The 26048-nt window shown below is 40.6% G+C and overlaps 1 protein-coding gene across 29 annotated transcripts; it reads left to right on the top strand.

Annotated features, from left to right (window-relative positions):
* The first annotated feature begins 1235 nt into the window (after positions 1-1235).
* MARCHF7 (membrane associated ring-CH-type finger 7) lies at positions 1236-25199 on the top strand. Of its 29 annotated transcripts, none has more exons than XM_065070055.1 (12): positions 1238-1407; positions 5828-5883; positions 6422-6620; positions 9638-9835; positions 11522-11693; positions 13290-13457; positions 16297-17413; positions 17679-17848; positions 19041-19150; positions 20513-20626; positions 22448-22496; positions 24279-25199. In XM_065070055.1, exons 3-12 carry the CDS (start codon positions 6465-6467, stop codon positions 24302-24304), a joined length of 2280 nt encoding a protein of 759 aa, XP_064926127.1. In that variant the 5' UTR covers positions 1238-1407; positions 5828-5883; positions 6422-6464; the 3' UTR covers positions 24305-25199. The 29 variants fall into 29 exon arrangements, 21 of the variants coding, with proteins under 21 accessions (XP_064926129.1, XP_064926131.1, XP_064926123.1 ...); XR_010473922.1 differs by having other exon boundaries at positions 1239-1407; positions 6464-6620; positions 9677-9835; positions 19041-19173; XM_065070061.1 differs by having other exon boundaries at positions 1239-1407; positions 6464-6620; positions 9677-9835.
* The last annotated feature ends 849 nt before the right edge of the window (positions 25200-26048 follow it).

Here is a 26048-nt window from a genome sequence, read left to right as displayed (position 1 = left end):
CCAGTCCTTTGTCTCCAATTCACTGATACTTTGCCCAGCATTTCTCTATGAAAGAGAATTGGTAAACAAACCCTGTCACAATCTAAACATATGGAAAAACACATTTAAAAGCATAAATGAGAAGCAGAGTGAAGGATATTGCTAAACATAGGACTGCCCTATTATTTAGGGATGCCACCTGGCCAGTTTCTAACCAGCCTGGCTGGTCCTACACGTGTCCCAGATCTGTCAGAGCTATTAGGCATGCATGCATTGAATTTCTATGTGTTGTAGCCCTGTGCCAGGGTGTCTGGTCATGTTTTCTGGGTTTTGTTTTTGTTTTTTGCTTCCCTTAAAGAATGAGCAGCCTGGTACTATTGCACACCACTTTATCTGAATTGCAACAATGCAGTTGAGGACACTCATTACAATATTGGGATTCGGGAAAGCCCTGCTGTAGACTGGTGACAGATGGATATTGAATCAGTGAAATACTGAGATTTGTGACTGCAGTGCCAGAAGCCCACACTCCATAGTAACAACACGTCTTCTCCAGAGCCTGGTTCAGAACATACAGCGGTGTGAGCTCTGTGCCATCTTCTGTAGCGGGCAGGGACGCTGGAACCAGGACTTGCTCAGGACTGACAGGTTTTGTGAAGGCTTGGCATTTTCAGTGTTTGATAAGGTTATCTCCTGCTTTCATAAAGTCATGCAAAATCTCCCCCTCAAGTACAAATGTCTGCCAACGCCAGTTCAGGAGGATGAGGCTGAAGTCTGAACACAGTTAAAACGCAGGGCACCTCCGTCACTTTGCAGTTGGGGAGGCTTTCTCCAGCCTCCTCATCCAGGGAGCCGAAATCAAACGCAGGCTCACGAGAAGCCGCGAGTCATTTATAAACAACATCGAAACGGGAACACGTAGCGTAAGGAGCAGACTCAAATCCTCTGCTTGCAGTTTTAAGGCTGAACGTTGAATATGCAAGCCGATTCAAACTGTGGCTTTTGGGATGTTTCTCCACAAAAAGAAATCCCGTATTTAACACGAGGGGTTTCCACAAAAAGAAATCCCGTATTTAACACGAGGGGTTTCCACACGGCCTGCAGCTTGCGGAGCGTGTTTTCAATGGCCAGCAGCCGAGGGGAGCGCTGCTAAACGGCACCCGCCCCCGCGCTGCCGCCACCCCGGCCCCGCGGTCCCGGCCCCGCGGCCCTCCCCCCGCCGGGCTGCTCCCGCCGTAGCTCTCGCGAGAGCTGCGCGTGGGCGGGGCGCGGGCGGTGATTGACAGCCGCGCAGTCTCCGCGCGGTCGCCATTGTGCTGCAGGGAGCGGCGGTGGCCGTGGCGTGTCAGCCGGTGGGGCGGCCCGGCTGGGCCCTTCGGGGGATCCTCCGCTCCTGCGTGTCGGCGTCGTGAGGGCTGTGCCGCGGCAGTGAGTACCGGGGAGTGGCAGGTGGCCCCATACGGCCTAGCTGCCGCCTGTGCGCGGGGCCGGGGGAACCATTTTGTCTGGGCTGGCGCCCGGCTCCTCCGCCGGGCCCCTGAGGGCCGCTCGCCTCCTCCGCAGCGGAGCAGCGCGACACCCCTGTCCCGTGCTCCGGTCCTCCCTCTGGGGCTCGTCTGCCCCGCGGGGCCGGGCCGAGCGCTCGAGGCTGACTCGCAGCCTGACGCGAGCCCCGGGTCGGCGTTGGCCAGAGCGCGGCTGCGGCCGGAACCGGCGGGCCGGGGCCCGCGGGCCGGGCCTCTCCGTGCCAGCCGGGGGTAGTGCCCTTTTCAGTGGCCCCGCGGAACACCCGCTGCACGGAGCCCGCAGCTCCCGTCTCGAACAGCAGCCCTGCGTCCTGCAGCGGCTGCTCCAGCGGACGATCGACGTCGGTAAATACTGTTCTCGCTTATGGGACTCCCGAGAGGCTGCGGAGTTTTTGGTCAGTCTTTCTTGGCTGAAAGTTGAAAAAATAGCCTGAACAAATAATTGTGAAAACTGAGAGAATTGTTCCTGAACTCCATCTTGTTTGTCATAAAAACAATGATTGTGAGTAAACGCTGAGGAAGATTCGTGATCACAAGTTGCTTGGGAGAAATGAACAGGTGTATATCAAACTGTACAAAAACTTGCAGTCATAAAAGCTCGAGGCTTAGGTAGGAGTGTCACCACGTAGTTCCAAGGTAGAAAAGTGAATTTAGGAGCTGGGAGCGAAGCGTGTGGTTCTTTCTGATTGAAGGTACCTTGAGCTGTTAGCAGAAAGCGTGGAAGTTGGTAAAGGCTTCTCTTCCTGGTGGGCAGGACTGCCTCCCATTGCCCCTAATTTCTCAGTTGAGGGGTCAGGGCAGAAGAGAGGAGGAAAGGTTTTTATTTGCAGTGCTTGCTGTTTGTGTTATTTTTACCTTTTGAGATTACACTGCTTTCCTGTAAAGACTTCTTGGATCTGTTATCTCTATCCCGTGGCTATGTTAGGTCTAGTTGGCCTTTTATAATGTAGTTGGAGGGGTGACAGATCAAGAAGGGCAGGACACTTGAGCTGTGTACTCAAAATAGGCTGTTCAGCCCCACCTCTCCTTACAAGCTGGTCATCTGTTTCCCAGGTACAACCTGGAACTTAAAGTTTTATTTCAGAACTTGGTTTCTTTCAACTCTTGAGAGGTACGACAGGTATCCATTATTCCAGTAGACACAAGAATTATTTCCAGAATTTTCCATGAAGGTTTGCTACATTGTGTAACATGACATGAGCTGAAGAAATACGTTGCATTTTTTTTTGTATTTGTTCCTCGGAGAAGTAATTTCAGGTTTTTTTTGGCCTCACTACCTTCTGTGAAAATTGAGGTGACTACTTTGTCATTGTAGAACTCATTACAGCATGTTAATTACCACTTGGGATTTGTTGAACTCCAGGGTGGGTAAAAAAAGATGTTCAAGGTTTTAATTTGAGTGTCTTTGTGCTCATTCAAAAAAACCCTTAAGATGCTGATACTGTAAAAGGGAGCCATTCTCATTCCAAAATATCTATAAAAACACAATATTCCTCTTGCAGAAAAGTATTATTGTGGCTTTAATAATATGACTTCTTTTTAAATTGTGAGACCACTGTCCCATTCTGCCCTGCCTTCTCTGATAGGGTGTTCACCTTGGCCACCTCCTTGTGTTACCGTGATCAGCATTAGCCTTACGTGTCTGTTGTGTGTGTTCAAGCCAGCTATGAAGACAGTTCTCAAGCTTCAGAGGTGCAGTGCTTAAAATGGTTTTCAGAAAACTCTGAACACGAACCCAGCAAAACACAAACCAGAAGACCCTTACTAGTGTTGATTACCAAAGTGGCGATACCTAGTATCTGGTTTTATCTGTTTAATATATTCAGGTCATGGCTCCATTCACTTCAGTTGCACATACATGCTTTCATGATTTCTGCTAGCTGGATTCCAGGGAAATTTTATGATGGATGCCCAGAAGTTGAAGAGCTCTTGTGTAGCGTTTTTTTTTTTTTTTTTAAATGATTAATCTGAATTACATGCTTCACGACACTGAATCTTTATTGAAAGGCAAAGATAAAATCCAGTTTCCTTGAGCAGAAGTTATTTGCCTAGACCATAAAGCCTTTTTTGGGTACCTTTCCACCTCTGCATTGAACAAGGCAGCGTTCCTCTTGTCAGATGCCTGCTCTTATACAACTCTGACTCATCTTGATAGCAGATCCTTCTTGTTTGCTGGCTGAGGCCATGACTGCAGAAATTAATCATAATTTGTATGCATAAACTGACACTAAATTTCATATTTTCTAACATGCTACTTTTAGTTTGTTTATTAAGTCATTTTTTGTGTATAGCTTCTGCAGTATTTCCTCACTTAGAGAAAGAAAATACTATATAGATAGGATCATCCTGACATACTCAGGTTGAAATCACAACCTGTGCTCATTTACAAGATTAAGATGATTGATAAGAGTGTCCTCTTGGAATTAACGCTGGAGGAGTCTTGTGCCTTTTTATGTATGTTTGTAGAAGCGATTTGCTAATCTTGGACTCCATTTCAGCTTCTAGAGATAATTGGCTCTGGTGTCCACAGGCTTCTACTCTGTCCTTTCCTATCAGAATGCTCATTCTGTCCTGTGGCTGGTGATAAGTATTAAATTATCTCTAGTCTTGACGTTGTTATAAATTCTTACACTTCTGTCTCTTCCTTCTCTTCATCCAGACATCAGTTTCTACTAGTAGGAGCTTCCATCCCTTCTTCTAGCACTTTTGCATGTTCTACATATGTATGTGTCTGACTTTTATCTATGTTCTTTCATTCATCTGGTTCCACACTCATCTGAAGCAAAGTGGTCCAGAGGCAGAATGATCCATAACTAAAGTGATAGCGGTAGCGCTGGTGCTCTTTGTCAAGTACTTGGTAGTACAGAAACGGATTCATTATTCTGCGTCTGTCTCTTATATTTTGTATCAGGGTACAATGTAGATTAGCAGTGTTTTGGATGTCAGTTCTCATCAAGACCTACAACTGTCCTGTCCAGCATATACCCTAGTGTATAGTACATTAATTTAGCCTCACAGTTTGCAACTTGAATAGTTACTTTTTCACACTCAGTGCAGTTTCGGACAAGTGCTAGATTTGCAGTGCACATTATGGCAGATTACTCTAAATCTTAAATTAGCCATCGTTATGGTGTCATATCTAATGTTACAAATAAGAAGTATGACTGTTACATTTTGTTACGTTTTGATGTTACATGCACAAACAATCCACTTGAAGTGTGTAGCTTAGGTTATTAGGTTTGTCCTTACTGGGTTTCTTGTAAAGTTCCATGATTGACTGTGTTCTTCTGTATGTCAGAACACTGCTTAGAGCATTCTTACCAATACAGCTTTGACAATTGCATACCATTGCTCCATATTTACTTCGGGGTTTAAATGTAATCTGAGAAATGTGACAAATTCGTGGTTTCAGGTTCCTAATCCAAAGTTTGGCAAGTGGGAATTTTGGATTCTTGAGCGGATCTTTTTTAACTGGTGATGTCTCTAGCAAAGGCAAATGTGTTGATAATGTCTGGAGCGTGGTCTAGAAGCTGGTGTGCTTCTCTGTAATACAAGCCAGTAGCTCTGTTTTACGTGAATGTAAACATTTGCGTAAACTTGGTATGCCTAGTGGTTGATTTCCTGCCCCGCCCCCTTCCAAATTAAAAAAATCCTACTTGCAAGATGAAGCATTTAGGCTACTTTAGGTTGTCACCTGTGTTTTAAAGCTATCAACTGAACATGCACCACAACACTGGTTAAAAACCTTCCATTATGGAAAATTAACCCAGCTGTCCAACTGTTTGGTCAATAGAGTTCTGTAGAAACTGGCATTTACCAGGTAGAGTATGTAATGCAGAGTGACCTCCAGCTCAGATTAGAAGTCCTGAGTATGTGAACTCAACTTGAAACTGCACCCAGACATAAGGTACGTCTGGATGGATGCAACAGCTTTTTGCAGGCTGTTACTGGTGAGCATGGCTAATGTGTGGAAAAAAATGTGCCTTGCTCATTTTTTTCCTTGATATAACTTGTTCTCAGACGGTTAGGCCAGAACTAAAAGTGGTTAAATCACACAGGTTGTACCACTTTACCACTTCCGCAAAATACCTTGTAGCACTGGAGTTCTTGGCTGTCTGTTTTAGAGTTGTTAGTTACCATGCTACTCTTCCTGCATCCCACCAGTGAGGATAACCCAGTTTTCTTAAGTTTCTTAAGAGATACCTTTTGTGGTCTGATTCTGTCTGTACTATCCTGAGGAGGAAGAATCTGGGAATGTTACTAAAAGGGTTAGGTATCTCTCTGGAGCTTTTGAGCAACATTAAGTCAAAATATTCTTTCAGGGACAGGGATGACTACAGGATCACTTCTCATGTGGAAAAAAAAGGCAGTGACAAAGGTAAATTTATATATGTGTGTGTGAGAGATCATGTGTTCTTTTGTATACATTAATTTTCATGGGAGTTGTCTTTGGAGAAGCTAAATGTTTGTCTGAGGCAGGGAGACAGGAAATGTATTTTTTTCGTGGGAGAGTGAAGCCTCATAATTCTGACTGAAGGATAAGTCTGAGTGTAGTTCCTGCCAGTGTTGAGATGTGGTTCACTAACAGAAAAGTAATGTATGAATTTAGGAAATCCAATGACTCTTTCCCTGGCTCCTGGCTTGTTTTCTGTTAATACTGGTGCTGCAGAGTTCTTAAGGGAGTTCTACTTGTAGCACAATAGCAAGAATCTTAAGAATAGCAAAAGGGGTTATATTTCTAGTTTTCTAGTATGGAATGGGGAGGACGTGTAAAGAAGGGGTTACAAAAACTAGGGTAAGAACTCATTTCCCCATCTTACTCATGCACAGTGAGACCACAGTGCTGTGTAAATATTTGTATGTGTGAGTCATATTTATGATACACTCAGAATGACTAGTGTGTGTTTTGCATGTAGGTCCCTGCTGCTTAAAGAAAAACTAAGCGTGTCCTTATGCAGGATGCAAAGAATGGAGTCAAAACCCTCAAGAATTCCTCGAAGGATATCTGTTCCGGCCTCCAGCTCTCCACTAGGATCTAGAGCATTGACTGGAAACAGTTTAGCTGGTGCATATAGTGCAAGAGAATCTTCACGGAGATTAGAATCTGGATACCAGGTAATATATTTTGTTGCTTTCTGTGAAGTGTAAGTTAATTTAATATCTTGTTTTTATCAAGAAAATCCCTAAAACCCAGACAAAAAAGGGAAATACAAGGAAAAACCCCATCCATGGCCTTGCATTTGTGAACGAAACCCAAGGTTAGTTCTAAAGTGCGAGAATTTAATAACCAGGCCAGTTACAGTATTCTGCAGTGTGAGTGGGTAGTTCTAGGTTTGCCATCTTTACTTGCTTTTGTTTGTAGCTGTATCTTTAAAAATCATGGGTTCAATGAGTGAAGGTCACCCTGATGCTATGGGTCTGTTTTGGCACAAGGCGCTGCAGTCTTAACCCTGGGTAAATGGGGTTTTCTGTTGAGGGGCGGTGAGGATTTAATCGGAATTTTGATGTATGTATCACACTGAAAGCTGTTGATGACAAGATGAGCTGATCTGGTGCTGTGAAGTTAGATGTGTTACTGCTGTTCTGAAGTTAAACCACAAGAGAGTTACGTGTTTCATTTATGACATGAACTGCAGTGTATTCACTGCACTGTGTATTATTTTTTGATTATTTCCTGTTGAGCAAAGTGCTTCTGAGGAATGATCTTGATAACACTTCCAGGTTAAAACAGAAGGGAAAATAATTGTATAGAAGATCATGTTGTATCCTGTCTTTTCACTCAAATGCATAGAAGGTAGACTGAGAGCTTGTTACCCAAGACTAGTGCTTAGTGATAAAAGCAGAGGGAAGCTGCCTTTCTTGGCTAACTTTTGGTACTTACAGAGCTGGTAGGAGCAAATTCAGTTATTGCTTGCAGTCTAAGATTACAAGTGGCTGGGACAAGAAGAAACAAATAGTCTAAATGAGATTAAGTTTGGTCAGATAGGAACAGAATGGGCAGGCCCTTTTGCTTTGCTAATCCACTGAGAAGCCTACCTTAAAATACTAAGAACTGCTTCAGTTCCAAAGCATGTAAAAGATATGTCATTTAGAAGAAGAAGTAGTATGACTGTCAGTAGTGCTTTGGGTGTTCAGAGGCAAGAGAACTTGGAGCCTTGCTTTTGTAATATAGCCATTTCTACAGCTAGAGACCATGGTTATAGCTTAGCTCAAAAACTTTTGGCGACTGAGCAGTCAAACCTCAAGTGTTTGATTTTGACTTGGGCCAGAAAAATTAAGGTTTCTGTCAGGTGGGTTTGTTCTTCTTGCCCTTACCTTTTTTTTCATATAGGTGTGAACTCTTGTGTGTCATACACTTTTGAGATCAGTGCCTCTCCTCATCTGAGGAGGCGTAACAAACGGGTTAATTGTAAACTGTATGATCTAATGTATGTGACGTAGCGCTGTTTCTAGGTGACTTAAAATACAAAAATCAAGTTAGTGTAATGGCACGAAGAAAAAAATTCCTGTGCTTTATGATACAACATTAAGCGTTTTGTGAGAAATGAAGTGGAAGTTTGTTGGTTTTTGGTTTTGTCTTTTTAATGGTGTAATAGTGTCAAGTGTAATATATAAAATTTTGAATGTTTTCCCCATGACATTTTTATGCTAATGAAAATAGACACCAAAAACAGAATACCTTTATAATGCTTCAGTTATTAAGTTCTGATGAGGGATGTTTAATAGTCCTACCCTTTTTAAGTTTCAGACATAGTGATTAGGTTGAGCTTTCCTCACGTCATGCCTGATGATTACTTTCTCTTAAAGCCACTTTTTGGATACCAAATATGTTGCTTTTTTTCTTTCTGTTTTGGCTTTGGGACATCTTTACAAGAAATGAGCACAGTACAGAGATGCCGCAGCTCCCAAAAGCTGTGTGGGCATTAGAACGGTAGACAGTGTAATTCCATGAACTGTCTTTTAGAGCTCTGCGAGTGTGCTGTTCATGGATTAAGGTCTTTACTGTGGTGATCCGGACACTTAAGACAAAATTCGAAGATCTTGAGAATCTTAACAGCTGGAGAAAAAGGAAAGGCACGTATTTCAAGACCAATTAAATCTGCAGGCATGGCTCTTATTAAGAATGTTTTAAGAGAGCCTTACTTTTCTCTTGAAGTTGTGGAGCCTTATGCTCATGGGTAGATCATCCATATAAGAAATAATTTGGAAGCCTGATGAATCCTACTGAGACTTTGAAATACGAGAAAAGTTACTGGGTGATACTTTATTTTCAGGTTTAGTTTTGCCTGTGACAATGATGAGCATGAATATTCCTTCAGCTTTTTACATCCTAATATTACAACTTTTAAGAAATAGTGATAGAGACTATGGTAGTTGTAGTGTTAATAGGAAGAGGATGGACAAATAGTCACCTAGGAACTCTGTTTAACTGTAATAAAACAGTTGGATTTCTGTTATTTCTATTAATTTTACTAAAATCAAAAACTTAAACAGTGGTAAAAGGGAAGTGTTTAAAACTGGGAGAAGATACTGTATCATCTGCAGTACTATGCTGTGTTTTTTAAGGAATAACAACTTGATGACATGCTTTGCATTTCTTGTACCATGTGTTTCACTAAGACAGATCACGCTGCTTATGTAAAAATAATTATCTGTTAATAGACCTGAAATTGTTTTATTTCCCCCCCCCTTCCTCTTTGCAGCCACTCTTTCCCACATTAGAACCGATGACCAGGACAAGACAGACAGATTGCTTTAGTGGCCAAAAAGCCACTTTTGCTGTGGCACTTTTCCTGTTATAGACACTTTTTCTGCACATTGGGGTTTCTTTACTTAACATTTTAAAGTGAGGTCCTTAATTCTGCCCTGCAGCTGGAGTGTCTAAGTTGGGGTAATGCCACAGAAGCCTTACATTTCAAGTTTTTGTTGTCTGCAGTCAGATATGAGGACAGATAAAGGAGCTGATAATTGCTAGAAAGTAATGTAAAAAAAAAAATAAAAAAAAATCTTTCCTTTTGCTAGTGGTTCCCTCTCAAGCCTGTTTAACTTTTTGTTGGGTATCCCTTGAGATTTCTTACGAAAGGTTTCTAGATGTCTTAGTCCCTTCATGTCTCTGTATTTTAAATATTCAGATCAGACAAGATGCATATGATAAGCATGTTGTTCTTCAGGAGTCCGGTGTGTTGAATAGTTCCAGTAGAGACTGGGGAATTGGAGAAGGAGACACCCACGAAACTCCTTGGAAGCTTACAACGTCCTCTCCAACTCGCTACTCAGGGACACTTGATCATCCACATGCTGGAAGATTTTTGGGAAGCAGAAGCAGACTGGTGAGGATTGCTAATGTGTAATACCTAAATAAAAAATCAGAGGTTTACCTTACACTTGCCAATCTGAAAAGCTGCTAGCAGGGGCTCACTGTAATGTTTCTAGGTAAGTAGATCTTGTCAAGTCAAGATGAAGGGAAAGCAAGAAGATAGCAATGTTAAGAAATGATTCAGAGGATGAAAATAATAATGTATATTAGTTTTACAAGTATTTAAGAAATAGATTTTAAGTGAGAGTGGCTCTGCAAGTATCCATTTAAAAAGAAAAAATGAGGGTGATTAGAATCTGATGTTGTAGTCCTGTGGAGGGCAGAATTAATCTTGTTTGTACTCAGCTTGTTCCATCATGAATTTCTAGGGGTGGTGGGTTTTGGATGGTATCAACTTTGTGGGTTAACACCAAGTTCATGGTTTTGGCCACCTGCTGCAGTACGCTTGCTGTGGAGGAGCGGTTCCTGACTGTGCCTGCTGGTGTGCTGCTCTCAGATACCCTGAGAGACAACGAGCTGCCGTCTGACTGAGCTCCAGGGCTCAGGCCCTTACAGCTTAACTGGGCTCTAGAATGTGCTTTCATAACTCCGAAAAGAAAATAGCTTGCTTCTTTGACATGCTCATGCACTACCAATGCCAGTGAACACTGCAGAAGATACCCTGAAACTTCCACTTATCGAATAGCAAATGATTAGAAGACAAGTTACGTGTTGAAAAGGTGATTTGTGAGGGAAATCAACCTGGTTTTGTACTTGGTTTGTGACATTTGTTTCTGTGTCTTCCGATCTGTCTCTTATGGTGGGATAAGAGAAGTACTTAGATACTTCTTAGTTTTAAAGGTTAAAAAGTAGTGACATGACTTTAGTAAAAAAAACATAAAATACAAATAAAACACAACTATAATGACTACTGTAATTTGGTTCATACTTAAAGGATCCTGGTTGTAGGTACTTTGCGGGAGCTCAGCTGAGCTTTTTGATTGAGCTCAAGGGTTTTTATATTAAAAAATAAAATCAAAACATTTCAGATAGAAAACAAATTCCTTGGCTGCGGGTAATCGGGCTAACAGCTTTATAGGCTATCCCGATTTCTAGTTTTTAATATTTTTTTAGTACTGCTTCTGAAAACTGATTTATTTCAGTGCTGTATACTGCAAAAATTGTCTTATACCCGTTCTTCACTCTGAACTGTTTCAGTTGCACTTGAATTTAATATAATAAAAATATATCTGGTCTAGATAGCTTACTAGAAGCTAGAGCTGACTCCTTAGTATACTATTTTAGATTAGTAAAAGAAAAGATGGATTAATTAAACTACTAAATAACATAATGAAGCTGGTCAGTTTTGGCCATTTCTGGACAGCAAAATTATGTTTCCTTGGAGATCTGTAAAGCTATATTTGATCATGTTTATAGCATTTTACAAATCAGGAATATCTTTTTCCACTGTAAGCCACATCTCTCTATAAAGGTAGAAATAATGCTGATTGTAATAGAAACCAGCTATTAGTAGGACTGTCTTGAGTAAACCTGGTAATACTGATTGAGAGCATAAATCCTATGTTATTTTTCAATAATAAGGCTTGCATCTTAAAGTTGTTCTTTACTATTTTTGTGAGTCTTGCACTATGTACACTTTTGTTCAGTGTAAGCACATCTCGAATACTGTGTCTGTATTTTTTTTTTAATGTTATTTCAGTCTACGTCGTCTTCCTCTCATTTTACATCTCTGTGTTATGGTGAGTCTGAGAGAACTCAGGGAGCATACTCAAGACTGCACAGCCAGCAGCGAGATAGCGATTCAAAGAGACCGAAGCTGTCTTGTACATCTACCTCTTCCGTGAGAAATAATGGCTTGACTGCCTTTTCAGGTGAGAAGTTGATTACTAGAGCTTGAGTTAAGTGAAATTTGTCTAAGTAGTAAGATGAGGTTTTATCTTATCAAGTTTTTACAAACTTACTTTGAAATGTTATGCTATTGTTACTTTTAAATATCGAAAGCCTGTACCTAACAGGAGAGTGTGTTGGCACTGGTAGCAGCATTGGAAGTACTGAGAATGCTGTTAACGTGGTCTGTTGAAAACCCAGTTGTATGCATGTCATTTTAAAATTATTACCTGTACCTATTCCATTTGCAGTAAAGCTGAACTTTGTGCCTTAAATATGTCTTAATTGGTTGAGATGTCAAGGAAAGAATGAGTACAGCTGCTGTTATGAGTCAGATTGTGTTGGCAAACCTCCAGGTGCCAGGGACAGCAGAAGGGGTATCTGCATCGCTTAGCTCTGTGTTTCCAGAAGCGCAGTGTTGTGGCCTGTTAGAGCTGGAAGAAAGTTCTTTTTTAGCAGCAGGGCCTAAACTCATTCTATAGGCCGAGCGAAAATAAACATCCCACACTGAGAATGTTTATTTAAAACTGAGATTCTCATTGAAGCTCTATGTGTGTGATACTTGGATAGATGTAGGCTAACCAATATGCTAATGGCAGTCTAAAGGTCAGGAGATAAGGGTCAAAAACTTACATTGAAAATAGTTCTAGAACGTTTTGAAACAGACTGTTGGATCCATTCAGATTACCCTTGTGAGTGTGGATCAGCGTTCTTTTACATCCCTGTGTGGAACCGCACAGACATCCAAATAAAAGTGAATAAATTATTGTTCAAAACCCAGTACTGTTGATGCTAGAATGACCATTAAAATTTCTCATTATGTTGTAGGACTCAGTCTTTCTATTTCTCGATTGTTGGTCATCACACTGCCAACCAATGAATGCTTGAATTTGGATTTATAAGTTAGCAGTAAAATGAAATCAAGGTGGATTTTTCAGAGCTGTTGAAAAATGCTGTTTTGGAACAAGCACTTGGTTCACAGCTGAAGTATGTACAGTTCCCTGTTTAGTTGTTGGAGCTGTTAGCAAAAGAAAAAAAAACAAGATCCCTTTTTAAACCGAAGTGGTTTACTCTGCAGTATGAGCAAGAACAGTATTAATCATTGTTCTTAAAGTCATGTCTAAGTGGCATTTAAGCTTCAGCTGTCTTTCTGGAAAATTAGTTTTAGGAGCATCTGAGAAGCATAATTAGAACAGCAGCGTTTACCAAGTCTCAAGCTGCTGTTTTGCCGTATGGTGAAACCTATTTAGTAACTAGCTAGCATCAGAAAGCAAGATGCTATTTCTTTTCCTCCTCCTGTCCCATATGAGTGTTAATGGGTCTGTCTCTTCACAAAAGTATTATTACTTTTTTGCCAGTTTAGGTTTCAGAATTAACTCACTGCAAGATTAAATAAGTGCCAGCATCAGCAGAGTGCTGCTTTATCTTGGCTTTATGCTGGTGGCTGAGACTTGATCAGCTTAGTGGTATTGTTAAATTCTCCGTGATATGGTATAACCAGAATGCATGCGTAAGTACCAGCTTTAATGGATTTTTAAATGATGACAAAACCAGGGAATGTATTTACTTTTTCTTTCTAGATTCCTCTTGGAGGTACAGTAGGATTCCTAGATCTTCTTCAGTGATGCTTGGCTCCCTTGGAACTGAGCTGGTGAGAGAGCGAAGAGAGTTAGAAAGAAGAACAGATCTGTCTGTTAATAACCTGGTGGATCACAGCTACAGAAACAGTGACTTTTCATCTTCAACGTGTATGTATTGTACAACTGAAAGCTTGTAAACCCATAGGTTGTGTACCTGTTGGTTTCTTCACATGTTCTTTTAATAATTTCTTCAAAACACAAAGCCAAAGGACATATTTAATTTTAAGGTTTCCTTTTAAATAAAGTTGGTTGGCTGCTTTGCATGCATTGGCTAAACCATCAAAGGATACATGAATGTTCTAGCTTGCAGATGCATTCAGTCATAAGAAAATGCCATATTGGTGTTTGCCGCTGGAACTGTGTGAATAGTCAGCAAGCCTGTTTTCTTCTTGTTCATCTTAAGATCTCTTTGTATTTAGCTATGGGGAAAGAAGTAACTTTAATTCAAGAAAGGGTTTTCATGTAGGTTCCCATATTGTATTCTCCATTTCCCTTTGGGTTCTTGAGTGGTTATTAGGGAAAACTGCTAAACCACTGAAAATAAAAATGAATAAACTTATGCTTTACATGAGGCGAAAGGTTTGTTCCAGGGTAACTGCTAGTTACCTGGTAGTACAGACTTCTGCTCTCTTTTCACTTTCCATTCAGAGTGTTGTGGCCTTTTAGAGCTGTCTCAGGAGAAGCCCGTCGTCAGTCGTGGTCTGTCACCTTCTGCAGATATATTAGTGATATTTTATAATACGGCATTTAGAAAAAAAAATATTTTTTTTACAATTATAGAAGATAAGCAGAAAAGACAAAAACTAGTTCCACATTTCATCTTGCAGTTTTGCCTTTCCACAAGAGTGTGTTTAACATCATCATACTCTACATTTCTTTAGTAAGTGGGTGGTTGGAGGTTGCCTGATCGACCCTAAAGGGTGAAATGGATGGGTGGACAGCCTCGCTGTCCGTGCTGCATTTCTAGGAGTAGTGCCACTGTTAAGTGCTACAAAAATAACTCACAACTGTTTCCTGCTGTGTAATCAAAGCCATTTGACAGACCATTGGCATCTATGCAGGTGTTTCTTTAGTAAGAATCTGCCACATGCATAAACCTCAGCTTGAATGGTGATGGCATTGCAGGAGCTGTTCAAAAGAACAAACCAAAACAAACCTACAAATGTGAAAGGTTTCAGTTCCAGAATGCGTAGAGAAAGCTTCAACCTCCTACCTTAATCTACTTGTGCTTGTTAATTATTTGAAATATTCAATAACTTTCCTTTCGTACAAGGTTAGCAGGCTTCAGCTGTGTCCTTCTTCCCCCTCCATGCCCCTCAAATCCAGCCATTTGAGTAAGGAGGCTGGCTGATGTTTGCCGCCCCAGCTGCTTCAAGTCATGGTAACTACAGTTCAGCTATGGTAGAATTCTTCTTAGTGTGCTGAGGTACTTAAACAGTGTTTACAGAAATGTGCTTATAAGCATCGTAGAATGGCTTGAGTTGGAAGAGACGTTCCCAGCTCCCCTGCCATCTGCACCAGCTCAGGGTGCTCAGAGCCCCGTCCAGCCTGGCCTGGGATGTCTCCAGGGATGGTTCATCCACCACCTCTCTGGGCAACCTGGGCCAGGCTCTCACCACCCTCATTGTAAAAAAAAAATTTCTTCCTCGTGTCCAGCCTGAATCTCTGCTCTTTTAGTTTAAAACCATCACCCATAACAGGCCCTGCTGTCTGTTCCCATCTTTCTTATCAACCGATTTGAATAAGTACTGAAGGTCCGCAATCAGGTCTCCTTAGAGCCTTCTCTTCTCCAGGCTGAACACCCCAGCTCTCTCAGCCTTTCTTCACAGGAGAGGCCTTTGAGCCTCTGATCACTGTTGTGGCCTTCTCTTGATCTGCTCCAGCAGGTCCATGTCTGTCTTGTACCAGGGACCCCAGAGCTGGACGCAGCACTGCAAGGGGGTCTCAGCAGAGCGGAGTAGAAGGGAAGAATCTCCTCCCTCCACCTGCTGGTCACTAGGAAACACTGGGTGATCAAATGTAGGCTTTAAAAGCAGGAGAGGACACAGTGTAGTGACAGTTATCTAATTGGTTATAGGTAATCAAGGTAATTGGGAGCGCAGACAAGATTACTGACACAGAATGGTTAAGTCTGATTGTGCGAAGCCAGTTGCATAGTTGAGCATGTGAACTTGCTTAGTCGTTCCATCGATAGCAATAGCTAGATAACCCTTTGGGGCTGGAGCAGTTCAATTCGAGTGTTTCTAGGGTATTTTTGAGGTTTTGGTTTCAAACATAATAAGAATAGCCATCTGATTTAGATACTGTTCCATTTCTGTTATCCAAAGTAAATATTTTTATGCTACCTTTAAGTAGTGTTTTTAGCTGCAGTTCTTGATGTTGTTATGGTGAGAAGAGTAAGGGGAGCTTGTAATAGATGAGGAACATATGTGACTTTATCCATGTGTCTGCTTCAGGTGCCCTGGTGTCTGCTACATTGCTGAAATTTTGATTAATCCATCTTTCTCAGTGTACAAGCAGAATGGACCTTTAAGTTATAAATAATATCCTATATAATTTGCTGGTTTTAATTCAGATGCTATTATGTGGCTTCTGAAAGATGGTCAAAACCTTCATAGTTGCATATGAGAAAGTGAGTCATACCTTGATAATCTGAAGACTTTGGGGGTGTTAGATTCCAAATAGATTTACCAGACTGAAACCAGTCTAGGTTTTAGTTTAACTTTAGAATTCTGGGAAGTAAATTTAAACTTAATGCTGCTCTGGAATCTGCCTGCCAAATTTGAAGTAGTTTTGAATAAGGATCACGAAATCCTGCACTTTTGCATTTACATTTTAGAGTTATTCATCTGGAATGTAATTATCAGAGAGCTGTAGCATTATGCATCTGGAATGTAACAGTTGGAGCACATCTTTTCATAGTATTTCCTCTGCTTTTCTGCAACAGATCTTCAAGACAGACCTGCCTCTTCGTATGCGGAGGGAGCAAGACCAAAAGAGAGCTCATTAAGCACTTTGAGGCTGAATGCATCCATGAACCGCCAGTTGCCTTCTGATCATCAGCCATCCTTTTTCAACAGAGACTCTAACATGAGCTCTTCAAGATCCAGCTATTCTTCAAGACAAAGGAGAAATGAATTTGAATCTCCCCAGAGGACCATGCAGCCAGCATTTTCTCTTACTGCCATTAGAGACGAAACTCCTTCCTCCAGTGGTTCTGAAAGGGTTTTATCTTCTCGGAGGCCATTGAACGAGCCTGCAGCCGACAGCGAAGGGAGGCGCACAACCAGACAGCTGCTGTCTCGTTTAGCATCTACTATGTCATCCACATTTTTCTCTCGACGCTCTAGCCAAGACTCATTGCACACAAGATCATTAAGCTCTGAAGAGTCAACAGTAGTCCCAAGAGTTCAGGCTTCTACCTTATCAAGTAGTAGTGGAGCTGTGACTCCAGATGTTCCAGGACTTCAGACATCTGAAGCTTCTCAGGGATTTAGTTTTCTTAGACGAAGGTGGGGTTTATCAGGAGTTTCACAAAATCATAACTCTGATTCAGATGGGGAAAGTTACAGACCAGACTCTGAAAGCAGGAGCACAGGATCCTGGTTGTCATCATCTTTGAGGAACAGATGTACGCCTCTCTTTTCCAGAAGAAGAAGAGAAGGAAGAGATGAGTCTGCAAGGATCTCTACCTCCGATACAGCTGCTAGGTCACAACATGTCTTCAGAAGAAGAGAGCCAGGTGAGGAGACCTCTCTTGAAGCATCAGATAGCTCTCCTCGGGCTTCTGTTAGCAGATCACCAACGCCTGCAGTATCTGGTGTTCCTACAGCTACTGCCTCCCCACCGGACTCGGCCCACAGCAGGAGAAGTTCTGGAATTCTGCCTGGTTCTCTCTTTCGCTTTGCAGTGCCTCCAGCATTAGGAAGCAGTCTGTCTGACAATCTTATGATAACTGTAGATATTATTCCCTCTGGCTGGAATCAGTCTGATGGACAAGAAAGTGGCAAGTCTAGAGTACCACCTTCAAGAGATCCAGAAAGGCTCCAGAAAATTAAAGAGAGGTAAATTACTATGGGTTTTTTTGAGATAATAGAATGTACCTGATTTACCATGAGAGGGTTTTCTGTAACCATGACGTTAGAAGGAAAATTTCCTTCAGGGAAGGTGGCAACTCAGTTCTCTGTCATCTGTGTTCTCACTTTTGTCTTTGGAGAAACTTGTTTTAAATCTCATTGGTTTGAGAACAGTTGGATGAATGGAATTGTCATTATAAAAAGTCTTACATGAAATGTGTCACAGCATTTGTTGATATTCCTTCCTATTCAGCCTGCTTTTAGAAGATTCTGAAGATGAAGAAGGTGACCTATGCAGAATCTGTCAGATGTCCTCTGCAAGTTCTGACAACCTTTTAATAGAGCCATGCAAATGCACTGGAAGTCTGCAGTATGTTCACCAGGAGTGCATGAAGAAGTGGCTGCAGTCAAAGATTAATTCAGGTAAAGCAGACTTCCAGGTACACTGGGAGGCTTAGCAGGAGATTACTAACATGGAGGTATTCGTTTGAAAAACAAGCAGTTGGGGACAAACAGCAGTGTGGCACTTCCAGGCTTATTGTCATTACACAGCTTCCCATGTTAGTTCCGAGAACTGTGTTTGTCATTCAGATAATTATATTTTTGGGATCGTCTACTAAAGATATTAGGCCAAATATAACCCTGCAGAAGTGTGGCTTTAGAGTTACTCTACCACTTGGGGTGAGCTTGTTCCCCACCATTCCCCATGCTTGTGCTTCTAGCTTTTTAGACTTTTATAGCCAGGCTGCCTGTAGTAGAGTGATAGGAATTTGATAATCCAAAAATGTTTTTCTGTTGTAACTATATTTAAATATATATACTCTTTTTTTTGTTGTTTTTTTTTTTTTTTTTAGGATACTAACACCCGTTCAAGGCCGTTAAAACTGCTTGTTCAAAAAGTTGCTTCAGAGGGCATATAGAATTTTTTTTTAAGAAACACTTTAGAAATCGCACACTGTACAGTTGTTGTAGTAGATTGACTAGTTTATAACTAAGTTATCTGTAGTGTTTTTAAGGCTTAAAAATAGGTGGCTTGGTAGAAGACATGAACATCATGGTATACTTTTTACCAAAGGAAGGTGCTGGCATCTGGTTACTTTTTTACTCAGTATCAGAGGACTCACAACAGTGTAGGGATGTATTAGAAGCCCCTGCCTGCAGGAGAAATTAATGAGGTATTTAACCATGGAAGACATAGATCTACCATAAACTTTATTAATTTTTTTGCTTATGGAGCAGCTTGTTTTAAACCTTGTACTGTATGACAAAATATTACTCTAGCAATAACTTTAAGCTATTCCAGTATATTTATTGTAAGTTTTGTGTATATTTGGGTTACACTGTAAAATTCAAACAGCCCAAGCAGTGATTTTATGCCAGGCTTGCAGTAAGATGCATGTCCAAAATGAACGTGAGGCAGAGAATAAACATTCTATAGTGTTTAAATTCTGACACTAGCAGATGGTCACTGCATTCATATTAGAGGCTTGCTTTTCTTCTAACATTGCTCTGCAAAGTGAAGTCAAGAATTAGTTATGGTTTGTAATGCTTGTCTGTCATATGTTAGAGATTATTGCAACTCCACACTGACTGTCCCTCTGCTCCTCTCCACCAGGTTCTTCTTTGGAAGCAGTAACAACGTGTGAGCTGTGCAAGGAGAAGCTGCACCTGAATCTGGAAGACTTTGACATTCATGAGCTCTATAGGGCACATGCTAATGAACAAGTTAGTATATTTTGCGTAGCTTGGTAAGTGTTGCTTTTGTGCTGGGAGGGCGCTCTTCTTTAGGGAAAGAAAATGCGTCTCCTTTTCAGAAGGACTGTTACGCACCTAAAGTAATGTCAGCATGGGACAGATATTTTTTTCCTCAATATGCAGACAAATTCTATCTTCCTGCTGTGCTTCCTATAGCTGAGCTTTCAGTAAGTGTCTCATATCTCTTATCCGTTTCTTACTTGTGGATCTGTCATAGAGCTTTGCAGTCCAGTGTCTCTGCTGCGTAGGCGCAGTGGGAATACTGGTATGGTTAGATTGAATTTCACGTCATCATTCATTTTCTTTGCTTTGAGCTGTTTTTTTTTTTTTTTTTTTTTTTAACGCATTTAGGCAGTTGTTTTAAACATTTAAAAACTTGTTTCATCAAAGTGGTACAAACTAACCTGTTTTCTAACAGCTTCCTGCTGCTCCTTCAAGTCCGTTCCTAATTTAGAACAGCTAAAGGCCATTAGTATTACTACTGTTATATAAATACATTATCTTGGAACTACTGGATTGTTTAGTATTTAAAAGTTAATAACAAAAATATGGTGTTTTAATTAACTTAGTTCAGGGTTTTTTCCTCATCTTCTGGCTTGTATTTTGTGAATATAGAAAGACTAAACATTTCCCTACCACAGAAGTTGAAAGAAGATACAAAGTGACACCAGTGTCTAATTTTCCTATTATTTAGAGTAGGCCCTTGCCCTGGTACTGTCGTGCCTGTCACTTGCGCCAGACTCTGCAAAGTCTTTCTAGAGAGTGCCCTCACCTTATGTTCTAGCGGTGGTTACTGTCATTATGCTTTGATAGAAATAAGAGCTTTAAAACCTTTTCTTAAAGAATTGACTCTAAATGACCAGTTTGGCAGTAGCATCTTCAAAGTTTATCTTATTAGGGAAAATAATTTCTAAAAATATTCGTAGCATCATAAAGTTTTTTACAACGTTTCCTTTTATTTTGGCTTTCTGTAAAGCTTTGGGAGCACTGAAAAGAAACCAGAACCGTTTGTTGTGGTTTTTTGGTTTTTTTCCCCCAGTGGTAAATCCTCTGACTTTGATTCCTTCCTGTGAACTAACCATGGTGAGATTTTATTTACAGAACTCTGTCTTCAAGGATAACGTGTTACATCTGGGGTGGGTGGGAGGAACCAAACGTATAAATACTTTCAGTACTTAAAATTGTTTTAAGTGTTACATTTCCCTAATTTTCTTCGAACAACCAGAGATCAAATACATGTTTCCAGTAAAATTTAATTCTTATTCTACTTCTTGAATTGTATATGTGGACTTAACACTGACATCTGGAATGTTTGTTTTGATCTCCTTTAAGGCAGACTATGAACTCATCAGCTCCGGTCTCTACCTTGTAGTGTTGTTACACTTGTGTGAGCAGCGCTTTTCTGATATGCTGGGAACTGCCAGTGAGGCCAGCACACGTGTCAGAGTAAGTACGGTGATTTTATGGCAGGAATTGCTCATACAGAGAACTTGGAACTAGAATGTTACCTTGAGTGACCTAGGAGCTCGGTATCTGGGAAGCGTGCTTATTTAACAGATTTAGTTCTGAAATGGTCTGGGTTTGTCAATGCAGTAACACCATGTTTGAATTGAAACTGAAGGTGCTGCTTTATTGCAGTTACTGTGTTGCAAAATAATTTTTTGTCAGGGTTGTTGGTAATACATTGCTTTGTACATGTGTTGTCGTGGTTATTCTGAATTTACGTAAAAATGGAAGACTAGCCTCCCTCTGTACAGGACATGCAGGTAGAGAATGTTGGACTGTCTTATTCAATTAACTTTTCTCATTATGTCAGTCAGTATTGCACAGTATTGCAAAGATCTGGACCTTGCAATGCTTGTCAGATGGATTGTGCCTGAATATGTACCTTCATATTACATTCTGAAGCTGAGTAGCTATGATGTGGTTTTCTGGCATTAGTCAAAACTCTTATTAGCTGTATTTCACTAGCTTCTTGTCACTTAAATGTCTTGGCTTAGAAATGCAATAAGTACACATTTTACCAGTAAGAGCTCGTCATACACAATTATTTCTGCATAGTGGCTCATTCAGAAATCCTATATTCTACATGTTTATTTGATACTAGATAATGAAGTGGTGCTCTTCCTCAGCTAAGCTCCTACAAGCCAATTTGTTTTCTTAGTTACATGCAAAGAATGGACCGTATTAAGTTTGTCCAACACTTACTGGAATGGTTGAGAGCAGGTACTAGGTCCCTGGGGCAGGGGCAGGACTGTACTCTGACCTCTCACTGTGTTAGAACAGTGGTTCTCTTTTCTGTAGACATATAACGTAGAGCTTGTATTCCTTGATCTACAAATGGCATGTCCGGTTTTCTCTGCTACAATTGTAGAGACAAAAAAAGACATATAGTCTAATAGTAGCCAGCCTCAGTACAGGTTATTATATTGGGTGTATTGCAGAAATAAGGTGTTTTTACTGTTTTTCTGTCAGATGTGGCACTGCGCGGTTGCGTGCCAGTGCGTTTCGAACCATGGAGGGCGCTGATGTGTGTTCAATACCGAGCATACAGCTGAGCTATGGAAACTGTAGTGATCTTGCTCCATTTCATTTGTGTGTCTCAACATGTGCGCTAGCACTGAAACAGGTGTACATTGTCACTGACAAGAAACACTTGGTTGAGACTTTGGAAGTTGCTTGAGGAACTTGTATTCCAAGGGATTGTGGTACCACAGACTTCTAACACTGAACTGCCACCATTGCCTAATAGTAATCCTGCTCTCAAACTTTTTGTTTATTATAGCTAAAATCTTAAGTGTACGTATGCATTTTTCGTTATCCTAATTCAGAGGGCTGTGTTTTGACATATTAATGTTGAATTGAAAGGATCCAGCTAATGCCATCTGTACAGATTATGGTTTTCTGCATTACAATTTCTAGGAACGGTTTTTGTAAAACCGGCCCTTGCTTATGTGTGCTGCCTTCAAAACTGATGTGTTTTACAGACTGTAGAACGTGGAGATGATGCCACCAACTGCTGCCAGAAACATTTGACGTAGAGTGGAAGCTGAAATAACTCTGCAGTAGCAATTTGAAGTCTAATATGTGGGCATTTGCATTAAATTTTGCACTGATTTTTCTAAGTTGGGCAAATGGGTTAGGATAATCAGCATCTGGGACAAAGCTTTGGGATGTAAAAAGTGAAGAAAACTGTGCTAACTTGTTGCAAATTTCTGCAGATAACTTTGCAACTTTTAAACTACTTTCTCTCTGCCTTGTTTCTAGTTTATTAACCTTGCAAGAACTCTTCAGGCACATATGGAAGATATTGAAAGTAGGTGCTTCCCCTCTTCCCCTCCCCTCCCATTAGGGCAACTCAAAATTAAATGAGTACAATCCTCCTTGCCAAGATTCATAATACTGAACTTAATTACTGAAAATTTGACTTTACCCAGCAGTCCTTTTTCCATTATCAGTAGCATTATTGCAAGAGGGAACTGGTTTTAATTCTCCATGATTAATTTCCCAACAGCATAGATTTGTTTAGACCACAGAAGTGTTTTCTGCAAGTGATGACGAGATTCATGACTAGTTACAGCTTGGTTATTTGAATTCTAGCAATATGAAGTTATGGAATTGGTGGTGACCTTCAGCTTGTAGCCTTTTACATGAGTCCTAGCAGGAAAGAAACATTTGAAGTTGAATTGCACTTCAGTTATCCTATTTCTCCTGCCATTTCGTCTTCTCCCCTTTGTTTTTTTTTGCCATGTTTTCTACCACCTGCTTCTTTTTTTCCTATCCACACACTTTTCAGTTGTGTGCATCACTTGATCAGACCGTGCACTTCAGGCATGGAATTGAACAGTTGCCGGCTGTGGCAGAGGACCACCCTGCTCTTCACCTAGCGGCTTCTTCAGTGTGCTTGAATGAAAAACTGAGTGCTGACTTGTGGTGCGTGTACCCAGGATCTCAGGCACTAGGTGAACAGGCAGTGGAAGGGTACTTGATCTGCCTTTTTTGGTTTTCCTTCTAATGTGCATGTGAATGTCAACGTTCCAAGTTTGTATATGAATTTTCAGTGCATGGGACGCATTTGGAGTACGGTAAGGAATGGTGTGGGTGTGTAAGTTTTAGTTCAAGGAGCAGATGATTATTTTTACATTCATGGCAGCCAAAGGTAGACTTGAGTTTAGAATTTATTCCTAAATTATGTGCATCCTTTTAGAGTAAAAAATCTGTATTTGATTCAGTCTTTATCTGACTTGCAGATGAGGAATACTGAGTTTTAGATTTATTATAGATACTATTTTGTTCACATTTCTCTTTGAAGAACCGGAGAAGTGAGGAGACAGACCTTGCTGCTTTCTGTGTTCAGAGATGGAACAGGTTACTCAAGTGGAAATACTTTATTGACTGCAGAGTTTGCTTAAGAGGACAGATTAAATTCCTGTTACAGACAGGCTAATGCTTTGCAGACTTATTCTAGTTGTCTGTACTGACATTATTTAGTTGACAAGGATGTATTTTTCTTTTAGTTCACCTTGTGACAGTAAAATCCTATGCATATGTGGGCTTTATGTTCCTTCTGCATATGTTGAAAGAATGAGGGTGGAGAGAGGAGCTTCTTCCAAGTAGGCCTGGCTTTACTGCATTAAGCAACGTATATATGAGAATTTAGGAGTCTCTCTGTAGTTTAGTCTGCTGAACATTTCTAGATATTTTAGTATCCGAATTGTTAACTTTGTGAGCCGTTTCTTTCCCTGTGCTGGGTGCTGCTGTCATGGACTGGATATACTCTCCTCTGACTACTGTTGGAATTAGCTGCTGTAAACACTACATAGAAGTTGAATCTCTGGCGTAATTAAGTTTTCTTCCTTTTATGTTGAGGAAGGACAGCAGGAGGAGACTGCATTTTGTAATGTTGAGTTTTGATTTGAAAACGCCATATTTTTCAGACATGAGATGCATTTAAAAATTAATTACACAGGGTTTGGGCAAGTATTACAATGTGCTGTTTAACATTATAAAACTACTTGTATTTCCTCTGCTGATCTTAAAGTGCTCTAATTTCACAGACCTTTGTCAAGGCTGCTGATTATACTGTGTTGTTCAACAGTTTCTGAGGATGATTCTGAAGACTGATGCCGGCAGAACTTTGATACTGCAAGAGACAAGTGGAATTGCTGCAGAAATGCTGAACTGGCAAGAACAACATCAAAATACGTTTGTTTTTTTTCCTCTCCTTAGTAAAAAGTGCATTGATATTACTGTAGTATCTGAAGCGTTGTTGAATTCAAAATCAACTGCTGCACAGCGGAACTCAGCGGACTTGAGAACTACTCAGCTTGTGTGAGGATTAGAGATATATAAAGCAACTTGGCTTTTTAAATGGTGAGGATGATGTGCTTTGTTCTGGAAGACATCGGATTTCGAATATTTAAGGGAGCTCTATATCTACCTTGATGTTTCCTCCTTATTGTAGTTGGCTTTCTGGTGTTGTCTGTCGAGTTGTGCTCCTCTCCTGGCACTAAGTGGTGATCGTGGGGCTCAGGGTGAGGGGGGGCAGGGAGGGCGGGGGTGTCCATGGACTTAAATAAGTTTTGTTTGGGGTTTTTTAAACGCCTCTGTTGACACATTGTATAAAAACTGATTGCTGCAGTGTTAATGAATGAACAGGAGGATGAGCAAGAGACTGTAGAGATTGTTTGGGTTTTGGTTTATTGGAAGATTATTATTTAACTCAAAAAGCAATAAGATCTTGCAGTGGTCTTCTCATACTTAGTGATAGCTTTTTAATGTACTGGTTTGGAACCTTGAGATTATATTTGATATGAAGTGGCTGTTCCATTGTGGAGTATTGCAGGGGTAAACTCTTGCATTTCAGCATTTCTGGCAGATCTGCAACTTGATAAAGACCTAAGGTTGTTTAGTTTAACCAGACTTTTGTACATCCCACCTTCACTGTTCAAAGCACTGGCTGTCAATGTGTTTTCTAGCGTTGTCACTTCTTTCTAAATAAAGATGACAGAGGTACGCAGCTCTACTGGTATTGTCTGTTTTATTTAAACGTGGACATTTACAGGAACTTTAATGGGAAAGCTCAGAAAGCCGTGGTCTGTGGTATATCTTTACTGATGTTTGTAAATTCTTATGCAGATATTTACGATTGTTTCTGATCAATTTGGATTGAAATGCTTTATATTAATGGCAGTACAATAAATTGTCATACTTATGTTAGAATTGTATTTGCTATAAATATTTATATTAGCTTTTAAAAATTACTACAGTAACAATGTATCTGCAAAGAGTGAGGTAAATTGAAACACCTTGAGTTCAGTTTATTGTATGTAAAACTAACTTTGGCAGAAGAAAGAACATGCCTCAACAGCCAAGATGAACTTGTGATGCTAGAGTTACCTTTGCTGGCGTTACATGAGATGGGCTGTCATCAGCCTGGAAAGAAGATGGAATTTGAAGGAAATGGCACATTTTTGTGCTCGTTCAGGTAACCTTGGGGCTGGATGTGCAGCGCCCACACTCAAAAGTATCATTCTAGCAAGTAGTTGAAATACAGCTCTCTTTTAGACATGAATTTGAAAAGTGAAGGTCCAGGCATTCATGAAAATGTTTCTAAGTCATTTCTGAAGAAAGTTAATTCAGGTTTGTAATAGAAGTTAAATGTTTAATTCTCTCTGAGTTAGTTGGTATAGCTTAATAAAACATTGTACAGTGAAGCAGACAGTATTTTATATGTGCTCAACACATTTAGAGTTACACGCATGAGCTCTGATGTCCTTCAAGTCATCAGTTTATTAGAGTATTTCTCACTTTTTTTTCCTGTCCTTGTAACAAACGTTCCATGGAAGTGAGTAATTTCAGTTCCGTG

This window comes from Columba livia, chromosome 7 (assembly GCF_036013475.1).
Source record: "Columba livia isolate bColLiv1 breed racing homer chromosome 7, bColLiv1.pat.W.v2, whole genome shotgun sequence".
NCBI classification, from domain to species: Eukaryota; Metazoa; Chordata; class Aves; order Columbiformes; family Columbidae; genus Columba; species Columba livia.
This window is presented reverse-complemented; position numbering and strand designations above follow the sequence as displayed.